We start from the raw sequence: 14,212 nt of genomic DNA, 5'->3' as shown, positions 1-14,212 counted from the left end.
TCCCTGTTCACTCGCCATTACTGAGGGAATCCTGGTTAGTTTCTTTTCCTCCGCTGACTAATATGCTTAAATTCACCGGGTCGCCACGTCTGATCTGAGGTTGCAACCTAACACTAAATGAATGAAGAAATACTGTTTTACAGACCATGACATGCTGTTGTTGGATGTCTGGCTCATTGAGCTATTGAGCCATACATAGCTTTTTATGGGGAGGGGTGTATATGTACACATATCATATACATGTGAATGTTAGATACTGCAAAATCGAGGTAGGCGCAAATTTAAATTAAGAGCAAGAGAGTTGATTAGTCTGCACTTGGGAGGTTGTGGAGAGGTTTTAAAACTATCCAACTAATTTCCCTTTTTAAGATAAATATTTTTCTGATGGTGCTTTGAGATTATAAATCTTAAAATATCAAAGGCTCCAAAGAATCAAAATTCAGGCAATGGAAATATTCCTATTGGGCTTAATTAGGCATAATTTATTTATAGAACAACATGCAGGTGATAAAAGGGAATTTTGTTTGTTCTGACTTGAAATTTCAGTGTCATTAACTTGGTCACTAATGCAGATTTGTTTGTTTCTAACTTCGTTTATCTGGGCCACTAGAAAGTTAAGGGTCTTGTATGCAATAGACAGTTTTGCTCATTTCAAGCCTGGCCCATCATTTATTTTAAGCACATGCATGCTGAAGTGAGTTGTATGGTAAAAGATAGCAAAAGGATTTATGGTTCCCACAAAAAAACAACAGACAAAAATAAAAGCCTCCCAGGAAAAAATATGACTTGAGTTTCAGCCTGTACTAATGGAAGGAGTACCCACATTGATGAGATCACACATGTGTATCATCCTTACATTGTCACAACTAGAATTGGAAGTTTCTTGGTGCTTAAGAGCTGTCCATAGTAATTAATTGGATATGATAGAATGCTCACATAGACGGTGTCATCAGAAAAGGTGTGTAAAAGACCCGTAATTTGCCTTATCAAATGCAGATTGAAAAGAAATGTTCCACAATGGTGTTTTGACACTCTGTGGTATTTTGGGAACCTTTATAAGCCCCTTTTTAGTTTTTTTGAGCGTGGGTGTTCTCCCATTATTTTTAAGCTATAAGGTTATTCTACAATAATTCAATATTCTACAATAATTCAATATTATTCTCTCAATAATTCACAAATTCTTATTATTTTTAAAATAATTTTATTTTCAAAATACATGTAAAGGTAGTTTTCAACATTCACCTTTGCAAAACCTTGTGTTCCATATTTTTCTTCCTTCCCTAGACAGGAAGTAATTTAATATAGATTAAACATGTGCAATTCTTCTATACAAATTTCCACAATAAATTCTTGTTTAGTAGCAAAATCAGTATTGAAATTTGAAGGGTGTCTGTGGCTTCTCTGGCCAGGAAAGCTAGTTTTTGTTGCTTATGTGCCAGGATATAGCTTAATGAGAAAGAGAAGGAGCTGCATCTGATTGGCACTGAGATAGCCTTTATCTTATATACAGTTTAACATGTATCTGTGGGGCACACAGGTGACATGTATAGCCATGATGGAAATGCTGATGAGCCAGAATGGGTGAAGACTGAACGTGAGCAATTTGTGGAATTCCGAGATAAAAACCGTGATGGGAAAATGGATAAAGAGGAAACTAAGGACTGGATCCTGCCTTCTGACTATGATCATGCAGAAGCTGAGGCCAGGCATCTGGTTTATGAGTCAGACCAGAATAAGGTAAGTATAACCAGGCAACTTGGAAGTTATCCAAGTCTATTTCTGATCCATTTCCTGAATAATTTCCATAAAATCACAAAGAAAATTCAGCCCTTAGCTGAGCTTGTTAAGAATTTAATTTAAAAACACTTAAGGGCATTACCTACCTTCTTGCTCACACCTGATAAGACTCCACTTTCCCAGTGCTAGTGAACATTTGCTTTGTTGGTATAGGCTACTCGTTTTTAAAAATTACCTTCTTGGCATGTTCAGAATATAAGTGGTTACTGTCTTATCTGTGGTCCTCTATATTTTTACAGAAAAGGATAGAATATTTTTATTAATATTTTATGTATTGGTCAATGAAAATCCTTTTGGATATGCTTTTTATTGACTCTGGAAAAGGGTCAAGATCCTGTGTGTTGGAGTGTTAATTGGAATTTCTCCACTATCTTTTATTGTCCCTGGACACTTAGGATATCTTAGGTTAACATATAGATCAGTGAAGAGATTTCCCAACCATGATAAAAATCAGACTTTTCAGTATATTTCATTTAGACTAGGCTGACTTGAGATCTTCACAGAAATCCAAAAATTTACATCCTGTTACTGGGCCAAAGCAGAGCCTCATGGGCAGTATTTTCTAGCTTGGAGTCTTTCTTAGAGAAGGCAGGCCTTCAGTTCTTGACTCTGCCACTTGGAGATTCTGGTGTTTGAAATCTGTCATCTGGCTCTTGTTTGCTTCTGAGATAAGGAATAGTAGTTCTTTGCATTGCAACTGAAATAGGTGGGAAGTGTTCCTGGGGTTTTAATAAGTAAATTTCCTTGTGACAGTAGTCAAACAGTACAATGAGTTGAATCACTTTTGAAGTATTTGCCTCTAATCTCTTGGAGAGATCTCTCCTAGGAACAGCAAATTATCACTAAGCTAAATAAATCATCTCTAACTGACCTGCCCACTTGCTTCTGTCAGTTTTATTTTCCATATGTATAGTATATGTGTATTACTGATTACTTCCTTTCTGGAGATGGTAATGATGAGTTACAGTGGGAAGAGATTTGGAATCTTAGATCTGGCATAGACTCTGTACTATGTTAATGCTTCTGAAATTGGGATGGGAAAAAAAGTCGACCTTACTCACATGTTATCTTTATTTCAGGATGGCAAACTTACTAAGGAGGAGATCGTTGACAAGTACGATTTGTTTGTGGGCAGCCAAGCCACAGATTTTGGCGAGGCCTTAGTGCGACATGATGAATTCTAAATTGTTGACAGACAAAATCCATTTTTCTTCAAAAGTAATTTATTTTTTACAGCTTCTGGTTTCACATGAAAATTGTTTTCGCTACTGAGACTGTTATTACAAACTTTAAAGCAGTGAAAAAAACACAACAGCAAAACATATCCCGTCCCCTTTCCTCCTCCCAAAGGGACTGGAGGGACATTCTGTGCTTCTGATGAAAAACTGTAATTATGACATTTGTGTTTTTTAGATTTACACTTTGTTTAATGTATAACAAGTTGTGTTTATTTTTGTATTTGTTTTCTGGTTGGGAGTATGACATGAAGGATAACCCATCCTCACCTCACACTAGTTCATTACCTTCCCCAACCCTTTCTATAATTTTTTTTGTACTTTTTACTTAGTTAATTAATTTTGTAAAGCCTAAGATCAACAAGGAAAAGTCCAGGGGAGGAAAAAAGTAAAACATGCCCTGTATTTCATATCAAAGAGATAACATCCTGGCACTGACTGCCTAAAAGTATGACATTTCCCAATTGTTTGTTGTGACCAATTAGCTCTCCAGCTCCTGATCCTACTCATCATGTCCCAGGCAAGGAAGGATTCTTATTTGTAAACCTGGGCCAAGCTTTCCCTGATGCAGTATTTCTGCTAAGGAAGAAAAAAAAAATACATTTACTCAATCTGACAAACACAGCTGGCCGAAAAAGGGTTAGTACTAGTGACTTGAAAATCAATCATGTAGTGGGTGTGAGCTATCCTTTCACAAAGCTATCTCCAGGGACAGCTGGGGAACTAAAGGAAAAGTAGACTAGTTTCTTTACTCTGTCTCAGGTCTATGTGAATTTGCTCGTTGAAATACCCAGGGCAGGCTTGTATGACAGCTGTTGAAATCATCTTTACTATTGCTGAGTTGCTTGCCAGCAGGCAGGCTGATGGCCCCCTTGCCCTATGCTCTCTAGGCCAGCCTGACGACACTGGGCAAATGGCTCCCACTTCAAAAAGTTACGATTTACTCCTTTTTGATCATGTCGGTGAAGTGCCTTTACCAGCCAAGAGAAATGATCAGTGAAGGCATTTCTTTTATGGAACCCCAAGGTGGAAAATATGCTGAAATGAAAACTGGTTTGGAGCAGAGAAACTCCAGTAAACATGCCATATGCTGAGCTTTGGAAATGCCCCGAGGGTAGGATAGGTTATTCTTATTTCCCTCTTACAGTATTAGTAAAAATCTCAAATGCAGTGTTCTTTATACCCTTGTGGGCTGGTTTCCTAAAACCACATGCTGCCGAATTTACCAGGGATCCTCATACCTCAAAACGCAAACCACTTATTCCCACTTTCTCCTAGATGAAAATTGTCTAGGCCTCAGTCAGTGTCAACTAGGGAACTCCATGACTTGGGTCTAGAGAAGATGGGAATACCCCAATAGATGACTTTACTGGCAGGGACCCTATGGTTTGAGTGCCATTGCCCATATCCACCCACCCCCATCCCAAAATAAAACTACATGGCTAAGCAGGCTGCCAACCTTTCTTAAAGAAAAGGGGGAATTGGGAAAAGGCTTTGTTTTCCAGTTAAAGTCAAGGAAATGGCTTTTTCCAACTCCACAGACTCCCTCGGTGCTTCAATACAACACTAACTATATCTTTTGAGGGACCTTAATTATAAGTAGACCTCTCCTGAAAAGACATTTTGAGTTCCAAGTGAGCAATTTTGAGGTCACTAAGACATGTGTATATATATCCTTTATTACTTCATGTATCTCTTTATAGATAACACATCTTTGATATAACTTGATAGCATCAGGTGGAACTGGGTGAATACACTAAACAAGATCAGGACTTTGATCTTCTAATGGCCATGTTGAGAAAGACCTGTTATTGTGAGTGACTCTTATCCGTTAGGTTCAGCCCCTGATTGGAGGTGCTATGCTCTACTAGACCCCCCAGTTTCTGTGCCAAATTGGCTGAAGATGCTAGTGGTCCATACCCCAGCCTCCACTTAATGCACTTCAGTCATGAGTTACATGGGGAGGATTCATACAGCAGAAACCTGCACAGAGCCCAGCTCTAGTTTTTAAATCACCCACCCAAAGAGTGAATCTTAGTATATTAATTACAGCAGCAGCAGCAATTTCTGCATGCTGGGTGCTCAGCAGCATGCATTTTACTTCAATCCCTCATGGAGCCCCTGGATTATTTTTGGTTTCTAGAAAGCATGAAGCTGATGAGCAAACAGGCCACTCACCCCCAGCGTGTGTCCTGTGAATGCTGGTTCTCTTCTTGATTTGGGTGTTTTGGTTTTTATGGAGTGTAAACCAAGTTTTATATTTTATAATGCAAATAGGTTCCTATCTGTTTCTCAATAAAACTGTTTACATTCATTGTATCTCTGTGTGTGTATATACATATCCTCTTAAGGCTATGGGTCTTGGTACTAAGATCACCCAAAAGAAGGGGTGAAGGAGATGGGGTTGATAAGAAATATCCAAATTGATGTCTGTTCAGATGCTGCCATCTACCAGTTTGACAGTATCCTTCCTGAAATCTCTTAAGCAGTTTTCTCTCCCACTGCAGCTGTAATTAATCTTGCTGATTTTTCCGTTTCCCCAGCACTACCCTGCTAGAATGAGGTTCAGCTGCATGCTGTTGTAATGAGATTTTTTTTTTTTTAACTGTTTACTGATGCCAAAAACCAAGCCAGTCCTGGAGGCACATAGTACATTTATACTACTTGGATAATTTCATAGTGGTGCCTAGATAATTTTTTGGAGTTACAGGGACATTCTTGTTGGTCAGATTTAGTAAAAAGAACAAAGAGAACAGAGGTGGTACTTGAAGCAACTCTTGTTGGCTCAGGGGCTTCTGTAATCAAAAGTCAAGTACAGACCAGCCTGGAGGCTGTATGGAAGAGCAAATGATTGCAGGGTACTGACATGTACTTGATGTGTTATTTCTAACCTGATATTTTTAAGATCACTTTTTATTTTCAAAATATATGCAAAGATAGTTTTCAACATCCATCCCTACAAAAATCTTGTGTTCCAAATTTCTCCACAATTTTTTCTCTTCCAAAATTCCCCCTTAGTAAGCAATTTGATAATATGTTAAATATGTGCAATTCTTCTCTATATAGTAACACATTTTAACATGCTGAAAGAAAAAAGATTAAAAAGAGAAAAATGCAAGCAAACAACAAAAAAAGGTGAAAATACTATATTGTGATCCCTATTCAGTCCACACAGTCCCCTTTTTGGATACAGATCATTTTCTTCATCACAAATCTTGGAATTGGCGAATCACCTCATTGTTGAAAAGAGCCTTGTCCATCACTACTAATCATTGTATAATCTTGTTGCTGTACAATGTTCTCTTCTCACTTCACACGGCATCAATTCATGTAAGTCTCTCTATGCTTTTCTGAAATTATCCTGCTGATCATTTCTTTTTTCTTTTCTTTTTTTTTTTTTTTTAAATAATAATAGTTTTTATTTACCAGATATTTGCATGGGTAATTTTACAACGTTGACAATTGCCAAAACTTCCAATTTTTCCCCTCCTTCCCCCCCCCCCCCAAGATGGCAGGTTGACCAATGCATGTTAAATATGATAGAGTATAAATTAAATACAATATATGTATACATAACCAAACAGTTGTTTTGCTGAATAAAAACAATCGGACTTTGAATAAGTGTACAATTAGCCTGTGAAGGAAATCCAAAATGCAGGCAGACAAAATTAGAGGGTTTGGGAATTCTATGTAGTGGTTCATAGTCATCTCCCAGAGTTCTTTCACTGGGTGTAGCTGGTTCAGTTCATTACTGCTCTATTGGAACTGATTTGGTTCATCTCATTGTTGGAGAGGGCCACATCCATCAGAATTGATCATTATACAGTATTGTTGTTGAAGTGTATAATGATGATCTGATCCTGCTCATTTCACTCCCTGCTCATTTCTTACAGAAAATAATATTCTATAACATTCATATACCATAACTTATTCAGCCATTCCCCAACTGATGGGTATTCACTCAGTTTCTTGTCACTATAAAAAGGGCTGCCACAAACATTTTTGCACATGTGGATCTGACCTCATTTTTTCAAGGTCTTGTAAAAGTAGAGGAGGAAAAATTATTTCAGGATATAGTGATCAAACTACATGAAAATAATTCCTTCAAAGTCCATGTGAAAAGTTTCAGAACAGAAGCTACATCGATACAGTCTTGAGATAACCACTAGTTTAGAGAGGCAACAAGTCAAGAAGAGCTATTAACATTTCATTAAGAGGAGGGCAGAAAGGATTTGGAGGAAAATGATACTGAATACCTACTGCAGACTTGCCCACACATGGCCATCATCTAAGAGTTGAACAGAAGACAGACCCAAGCAGGTTGCTCTGGTTGATGAAAGGTATGAGATCCCTTAACTAGGCCCCACTTGGCTGGAGGAAACAGTGGAGACTTCAGTTTTCTGAGAGCTGGTGGTTTCAGAATCATCTGTCATTGGCTTTTTACATATCATCTCCATGATGCAGGCATGGAACTATAAGGATAAGACAGTGGGGAATCATCATACTGAGTAGGAAACAATTGAGAATTCCAAATTTCAGTTAGTGCCCTAATGTGGAAAAGAGAAACTTGCATCTCCAAGTTTCTGGCATTTCATTTGAGGTTCATTTAGACTTTAAAGGTCCTTAACCTTTTGTATATATTATGGATCCCTTCTCAGAATTTTTTTAAATTTTTATCTTTTTCCCAGTTGCATATTAAGACAATTGAATGTGAAAAATTTTTTCTCCCTCCCTGAAACAGTAAGCAATTTGTTATAGGTTGATACATAAAATGGTATCCAGCAAAGTGTTTGGTCTGGTGAGTTTTTCTCACACTGCTCTACACAGGGCTGTTCAGACTCTAGTCTAAGCTAGTAAGTAATTTAGAGCTAAGCAGGACTGAAGGCTTCATTAGTACTTAGAGATTTTTAGATAGCCACGGAGAGAACTGTCATTACACACTGTGAGGTTAGGAGGAAGATCCTAACTGGTGGGTTGGGAGGATCAGAAGGATTGGGGAAGAGACAGTATGGAGCAGTTTGGCAGAACACTTAAAACACTTCCCCAGCAAAAAACTTGTATCTTTCCTATTAAGGTCTTGGAGATCAGGTTCATTCTCTCGTGAGTAATCTTGTGTTATTCCTTGGACATCCTCTCCATCAAGTTCAACCATAATCTCTACCCTTTGTAGCTAGTAAAAAGTTTCCTAAACCACCAGGAGTTTCTGTAGCCGAGTTTTTCAGGCACATGGGTGTATCAGAGCTCCATTGTTGCTAAGGAAACCTCACCTGCTTGTTCATGAAGCAGTAGATGATGGGGTTGTAGACGCAAGCACTCTTAGAGAAGAAGGCAGGGATGGTGACAAGCCGTAGGTCCAGCCCATGGTTTCTATTGTTGACCATGTACATGGCCATGGCAGCGTAGGGCACGTAGCAAAGGCAGAAGGAGCCCACCATCACCACCACCATGCGACTCACCTCCCGCTCTGCCTTCTGCGTGGTGGCTGACTCTTGTTGCTGGGCCGCAACCTGGGGGAAGAGGGCAGAGCTGAACCCTGGCCTTGGGAACTTGGGACCTGGTCACACAGACTTTTACCCCAGATTCCAGCTTGACCTCCCTGTGCCCATGCCCTTTGGCCCTGGTTCCAAGAAGGAGTCTCCACTGGTGAGTTCTGCCATCTTACCCATCAGGGTATCAACTGGGTATTCAGATCGTTTCCTCACATCTGCCCTATAATCTTCCCCTCGTCAGACAGCTCCTGCCTTGATACACATACTTCATGTGAAACACTTTTGGACTCCTCTCTGCTACAAGGATACCCAGCACAGTTGTGTCCCTCTGGCCACCCCTTGGCCAGCCCTCCTGCAAGCATCCCAGACACTCCCGCTCTTGATCCTCAGATAAGTGAGTACTCACGGCTCGGAGGGCTCCCAGCAGCTGGGAGTAGGAGAAGCAGATGAGGGAGAGAGGCACAATGAAACAGAAAATGAAGAGGAACCAAGTGTAGTATTCACTGCGGTATTTTGTGCCTACTGTGTACCAGTCAGGGCCACAGGAGCACTGTAGGCCTTCGGGAATATACCTGCAGTAGGCAAGGAGAAGCCATCATAAGGATGGGGAAGACAGTTCCAGAAAAGCTCATCAGGGCTGAAGCCAGGATCTGTTTCACATATTTGCTATACATACTTGTAACGGCTTTTATTTTCCTTGGCTGTCTCAATGGGTGGGAAAGAGGGAGGAAGGAGGAAGAGAATTTGGAACCGAAAATAAAATTGAATTTAAAAAAAAGTTAATCCCAAAGTTTTGGGGTGTTTTTTTGGGGGGGAGGGAGTCAAGATATCTAGATTTTGTTGGATCTATGACCTGACTATGCAGAAACTTGAGGCAAAGAGTTTTCATTTTATCTGATAGCAATATCAGTCATAATATAAACTAGTTTTACAAAGAGAATTAGTCAGTACTCATTTCTCTTCTCCAGACCTTCTCATCCTCTATCTAGGGCCTTAGCTCTTGAACTTTTCTTTTTTTTTTTTTTTTTTAAATTAATTTTATAATTATAATTATAATTTTTTTGACAGCACATATGCATGGGTAAATTTTTTTTTTTACAACATTATCCCTTGTATTCACTTTTCCAAAATTTCCCCTCCCTCCCCTAGATGACAGGCAATCCCATACATATTAAATGTGTTACATTATATCCTAGATACAGCTCTTGAACTTTTCACTGAATACAGCTTTGAGTTTTTAGGGATGAAAATCCTGATGGTAACATCATATTTTAGTTCTTTTCCTGGGCCCCTTTCCCCCAGCATTAAGCTCCCTGCTCAATTCTACCCCCCCTTTACTCTCACCGACTCCAGCCAAAGAAGGGTGGGATGGAAACGCCAATGCCAATGATCCAAGTAGCCAGGACCACCATCATTGCGTGCTTGGAATTGAAGCGGAAGTTGCCAAAAGGTTTGCAGATGACAATGAAGCGCTCAAAAGCAAGGAAGGCCAGTGACCAGCCCGTCACCAAACCTGAGGTCAGACATGAGGACAAGCTGAGTAAAGGAGAGGCGCCTGGGAGAGCCGGTGGAAAAACGGGAGCGGCTAAACCTTTCCTTGGTGTATTGCAGGTTCCTTTAGAAGTCTGATGAAGCCTATGGGGACCTCAGAACAATGTTTTTAAATGCATAAAATAAAAAATACAATTACAAAAGAAACCCATTGTATTGAAATAAAAATGTGACTCTCCCATACAGATTCATGGATTCCCTCGAAGAGTACATGCACCCCAGGTAAAGAAGCCTTGGTCTAGGGAAAGCCAAATATAGGGACATTTTAGTTCAGGACATGGAGGAGCGTTTACCAGGGAAAGCACAGATGGAATGAAAGAATAGGTCTAAGGGGTAGGACTGACATTCCATTGGGTGAGAACCTCCGAGACCCTGCCCTCCTTCCCTGCCCTGTGGTTCATTAGCTCCCAAACTTAAAACTACCCCCAGCACTCTCCTTCCCAAGAAGCTGCTTTGGTAATGCACCCCAAGTGCAATAGCCTGGTCCTGGGAGGGCCCAACACTGGGGTCCTGCTTTCTGCCTTCCTCTGCCTGACCAGTACCTGCCACAGAGCCCAGGAAACCCTCCATCGCACAGACATGGCGGCCAAAGACGAAGTAGCCTTGGGAGCTAGAGACGAAGACCGTGAAGACGGAGAAGACACAGAAGATGAAGCCGGCCAAAGAGATGTTGACCAAGATGTAGTTGAGCGGCTGGCGCAGCTTCTTATAGCGAAGTGTGGCAATGAGCACCACGCCGTTGAGGGATGTCCCAGCGAAGAAGACAAAGCCCATGAAAGCCGTCTGGAAGTGGAAGGCCCAGGCAGGAGCAAGGTGGTACTGGGGGCCATCCCACGGTCCTACGAGAGAGATGTTTTTAAACAGGTAGAACTCCTCATCCCCTGACATCTTGCTCTTGGATTGTTTATCAATATGCCCACTTGCTCCCTCTTATAGATTATGTCTCCCCACCCCTACCACAAACCACCTTGAAAAGTCCCTCAAAGCCACTTACGAGTCCCCTGAAAGATCAGGGAGGAAATTAAATCCTAAATACAAAGTTTGAGATTAGGGATTCTTGAGCTCCCTAATCCTCCTGTTATTTTGTTCCCTGACCCCAGAGCTGTTGGTATACTGTCAGGGTGTGGGAGGCTGGGGTCAGGGCATGAGGAGAGAGGCCTGGGAAGACCAGGACTCAGGAAATGGGCACACAAACCGGGCTCTTCTCACCACCTCCTTTGTCAGCCTGTAAGAGCTCCAGAGGCCTCTTTCCTGTTAGGTAACACCAGTGCCCCTGGGGGTCCTGCTCCACAGCAAAGCTCCCTGCTCTCAGCCCTTCCCCACCTTAGCTGGGGGAGGGGAATCTACCCTTCTGCCAGGCCCTCTACCCGGACCTCCCTCCCCTCAGTCCCCAAGTTATCTCTTCCTTCCAGGATGAGAAGTCAGAACGAACAGGAGGGCCCAGCATCAGCTTGGGAGGGGATCCCAGAGGTCACCCCCAAGAACATGATGGCAGTGATATAGTAATGCCCAGTGTTCTAAAGCAAACTTTCCCCCATAACTGAACAGGGCCAGAGGCAAGAGGGGTCATGTCCTTACATTTTATGGACAGAGCAGGCAGCAAGGAGCCAGGACAGTTGGAATCAATATTTGGGAGAAACAGAAGTAGGATGGGTCACAGGGAGGCTCCACTATCATAAGAGCTCATCTTTCTTGGCCCTGACTCCCGAGCAAAGCAAGGGCAGGAGGAGGTCTCTGATTCACCCTGCATGTTTATGTTTAGTAAATGATGCTGACCACCCACTGAGGACAGGAACCAGCCTGTAAATGTAAATCCCCAGCCACAAACCCTCAATCCCAGCTTCCACAACTTCTGTCTGCTCCCCAGAGAGCAATCAGAGTGCCATCTTTCTTTCTCCATCTCTCAGTATTTTTCACGGCTCTCATTAGCACTATAAATCAAAGCTTCTGAGGAAAGGCAAGAAATGCCCTCTTTCCACTTTTCAGTGCTATTGCTCCCTTGTACAAAGCAAAGACAAAACCTTCTGCGTATTCTTCCTTTCTCTAAGGCCCAATGTTTCCTTCTTGGACTTTTTTTGGTTCCTTTTCAATGTTTCGATTATTCTGCACTCTTTCTTCCTGAGTGGGACCATTTGCCCCTTACAGTTCTAGGGTATCTTTTCGGGGTTGGGGGTGTAACACTGCTAGCTTCATCTCCCATTGCAGTGTTTTTCCACTGTTAACTGCCTGCAATTAGTGTCCTGGTTATATTTAACTAAGCAACATCAATGAGCTTTTTTTCTTGTTATGTCTTTCCAGTAAATTACTGGGAAGACATAACAAAAAAAATTATAAATGCTTTTCCCCCCAGCACCAGAGGGATATCCCATTCTTTGTATTGCATTAGTCCCTGGGGAGAGTGGGCTCCGGCTTAACAAGATTTTGACATAGTAATCACACCACCAGATTCACTTCCCAAATGAGATATGGTTGATGGGGAGATGAATCCATGTCTATTATTGCTGGGCTGGATTACTGCTGGACTCCGAGTGGTTCTCTCTTCTGCTCTCGTGAAACTCCCAGCTTTGTAGCCCTCTCCAACATCCTTCACTTAAAACAGAAAGAGTAGATGTGGCAGGTCACAGAGCCCTGGTAAGGAGATGGAAGCCTGAAGCCATCTTCCCTGTGCCTTCTTCTTCTCACTCCAGCTAGGAATGAGCGCCTCCTGGCCGTTGATGTTTTCTGAATGCACCTTAGGCCATCCAGTCCACAGTCTGTCTCTCTCCGGTGGTTAGCAGAACAATTAATTAAGGATCATCTGCATATGCTCCAAATTAGGAATGAGAGAGAGGCATATTGTATTAAACTCTGTAAATATCTCATTGGAGCTTCACAGCAGCCCTGGAAGGATGATTATATTATATTATTAATCAGTTGAGGAAACTGAGGCAAATATTTAGGTGACTTGCTAAGGCTCACAGATTGTGAGTCTCCAAAGCTGGATGTGAACTCCAGTCCGGCCTCTATCCACTGCCCCACGTAGCTGCTGCAAAGGAACTTCCTTTATATATCTGGTTCGTCCAGAACCAACCTTCCCAAAGCAAAGACTCATATATACAGAAATACAAATAACAGATGTTTTTGTAGTGGCAAAGAACCACAAACTGCAGCTCTATTGGGGAATTACTGAACTAATTATGGTATGTGAATAAATACAAGGAAAAGGATTATTATAGGAATTGATTTAGAATATTAAGAACCAGCATAAAATATTTTACAATAACAACAACAGTGTAAGGACAAGCATCTTTAAAAGACTTAATGATTCTGATCATTATAATGACCAAGATTCCAGAGGATCAGCGATAATGTGTATCACTCACTTCCTGACAGAAAGATGGACTCAAGCTACAAAATGAGGTGCACATTATAGGAAATTGTTTTGCTTGAGTTCATATTTGTTATAAAAGATTTTTCCCCCTTTCTTTCAGTGGAGAGCTGGAGTAGGTGGGGAGACAAGAAGAGAGGTCGGTAGAAGTGAAGTTCCCCTCCTTCTAAAATTAAGAACAAAAAGAGAGCTAAAAGGGATTCAAGACAAACAGAATAGTCTTGAAAGTTACATGTTGAATTTATTACATGCTCAAAAGCAAGCTGTATATGTTAGAAATTTGCAATTCAATGTATAATTTCCTTTTCTACATTATATATGGAAATGCTCATTTTGTTTGTTTTGTGTTATGTTCAGAATAAAAAATGAGTAAAATTTAAAAATAAAAGACCTCCAGTGAAGATCCTTCCATGACTTCCTCAGTCAATATGTGTATGGCATCAAGGAAAGTTAGTGAAATCTTTGGGATGGCCACCCTCAGACATTTACTAGTCATGTGACTCTAGACAAGCTACCCAACCACTCTGTGCCTCAGTTTCCTCATTTATAAAATGAGGATAATAATAGCACCCACCTCCTAGGGTAGTAATGAGGATCAACTGAGATCATATTTATAAAGCCCTTTGCAAACCTTAACTTAAAGCACCATGCAAATGTTAGCTCTTATCAGAGTACATTATATAATTTGACTTTGATAATCCAGGATTTCTACAGGGGGCAAGCAGGATGGTGAAAGGGTTAGATCATTGTCACGGAACAGTGACTGAAGGCAC

The 14,212-nt window shown here is 41.1% G+C and overlaps 2 protein-coding genes across 4 annotated transcripts in view; one reads left to right on the top strand and one right to left on the bottom strand.

The window, feature by feature from the left end:
- CALU (calumenin) overlaps positions 1-5,351 on the top strand; it is a 32,174-nt gene extending 26,823 nt beyond the window's left edge. For all 3 annotated transcript variants that reach the window (XM_074268000.1, XM_074267998.1, XM_074267999.1), the window contains exons 6-7: positions 1,538-1,737; positions 2,877-5,351. In XM_074268000.1, coding sequence (XP_074124101.1) covers positions 1,538-1,737; positions 2,877-2,981 — 305 coding nt within the window. In that variant the 3' untranslated portion in view covers positions 2,982-5,351. The remainder of the gene's footprint in view (positions 1-1,537; positions 1,738-2,876) is intronic.
- Positions 5,352-7,153: 1,802 nt separating this feature from the next.
- On the bottom strand, positions 7,154-10,960 carry OPN1SW (opsin 1, short wave sensitive). The gene is made up of 5 exons (XM_074267997.1): positions 10,615-10,960; positions 9,866-10,034; positions 8,928-9,093; positions 8,300-8,539; positions 7,154-7,504 (listed from the first exon to the last, which is right to left on the bottom strand). Exons 1-5 carry the CDS (start codon positions 10,958-10,960, stop codon positions 7,385-7,387), a joined length of 1,041 nt encoding a protein of 346 aa, XP_074124098.1. The 3' UTR covers positions 7,154-7,384.
- Between the last annotated feature and the right edge of the window lie 3,252 nt (positions 10,961-14,212).

Source organism: Sminthopsis crassicaudata, chromosome 5 (genome assembly GCF_048593235.1).
Source record: "Sminthopsis crassicaudata isolate SCR6 chromosome 5, ASM4859323v1, whole genome shotgun sequence".
NCBI lineage: Eukaryota > Metazoa > Chordata > Mammalia > Dasyuromorphia > Dasyuridae > Sminthopsis > Sminthopsis crassicaudata.
The sequence above is the reverse complement of the archived record's forward strand: the minus strand, read 5'-3'. Positions and strand labels throughout refer to the sequence as shown.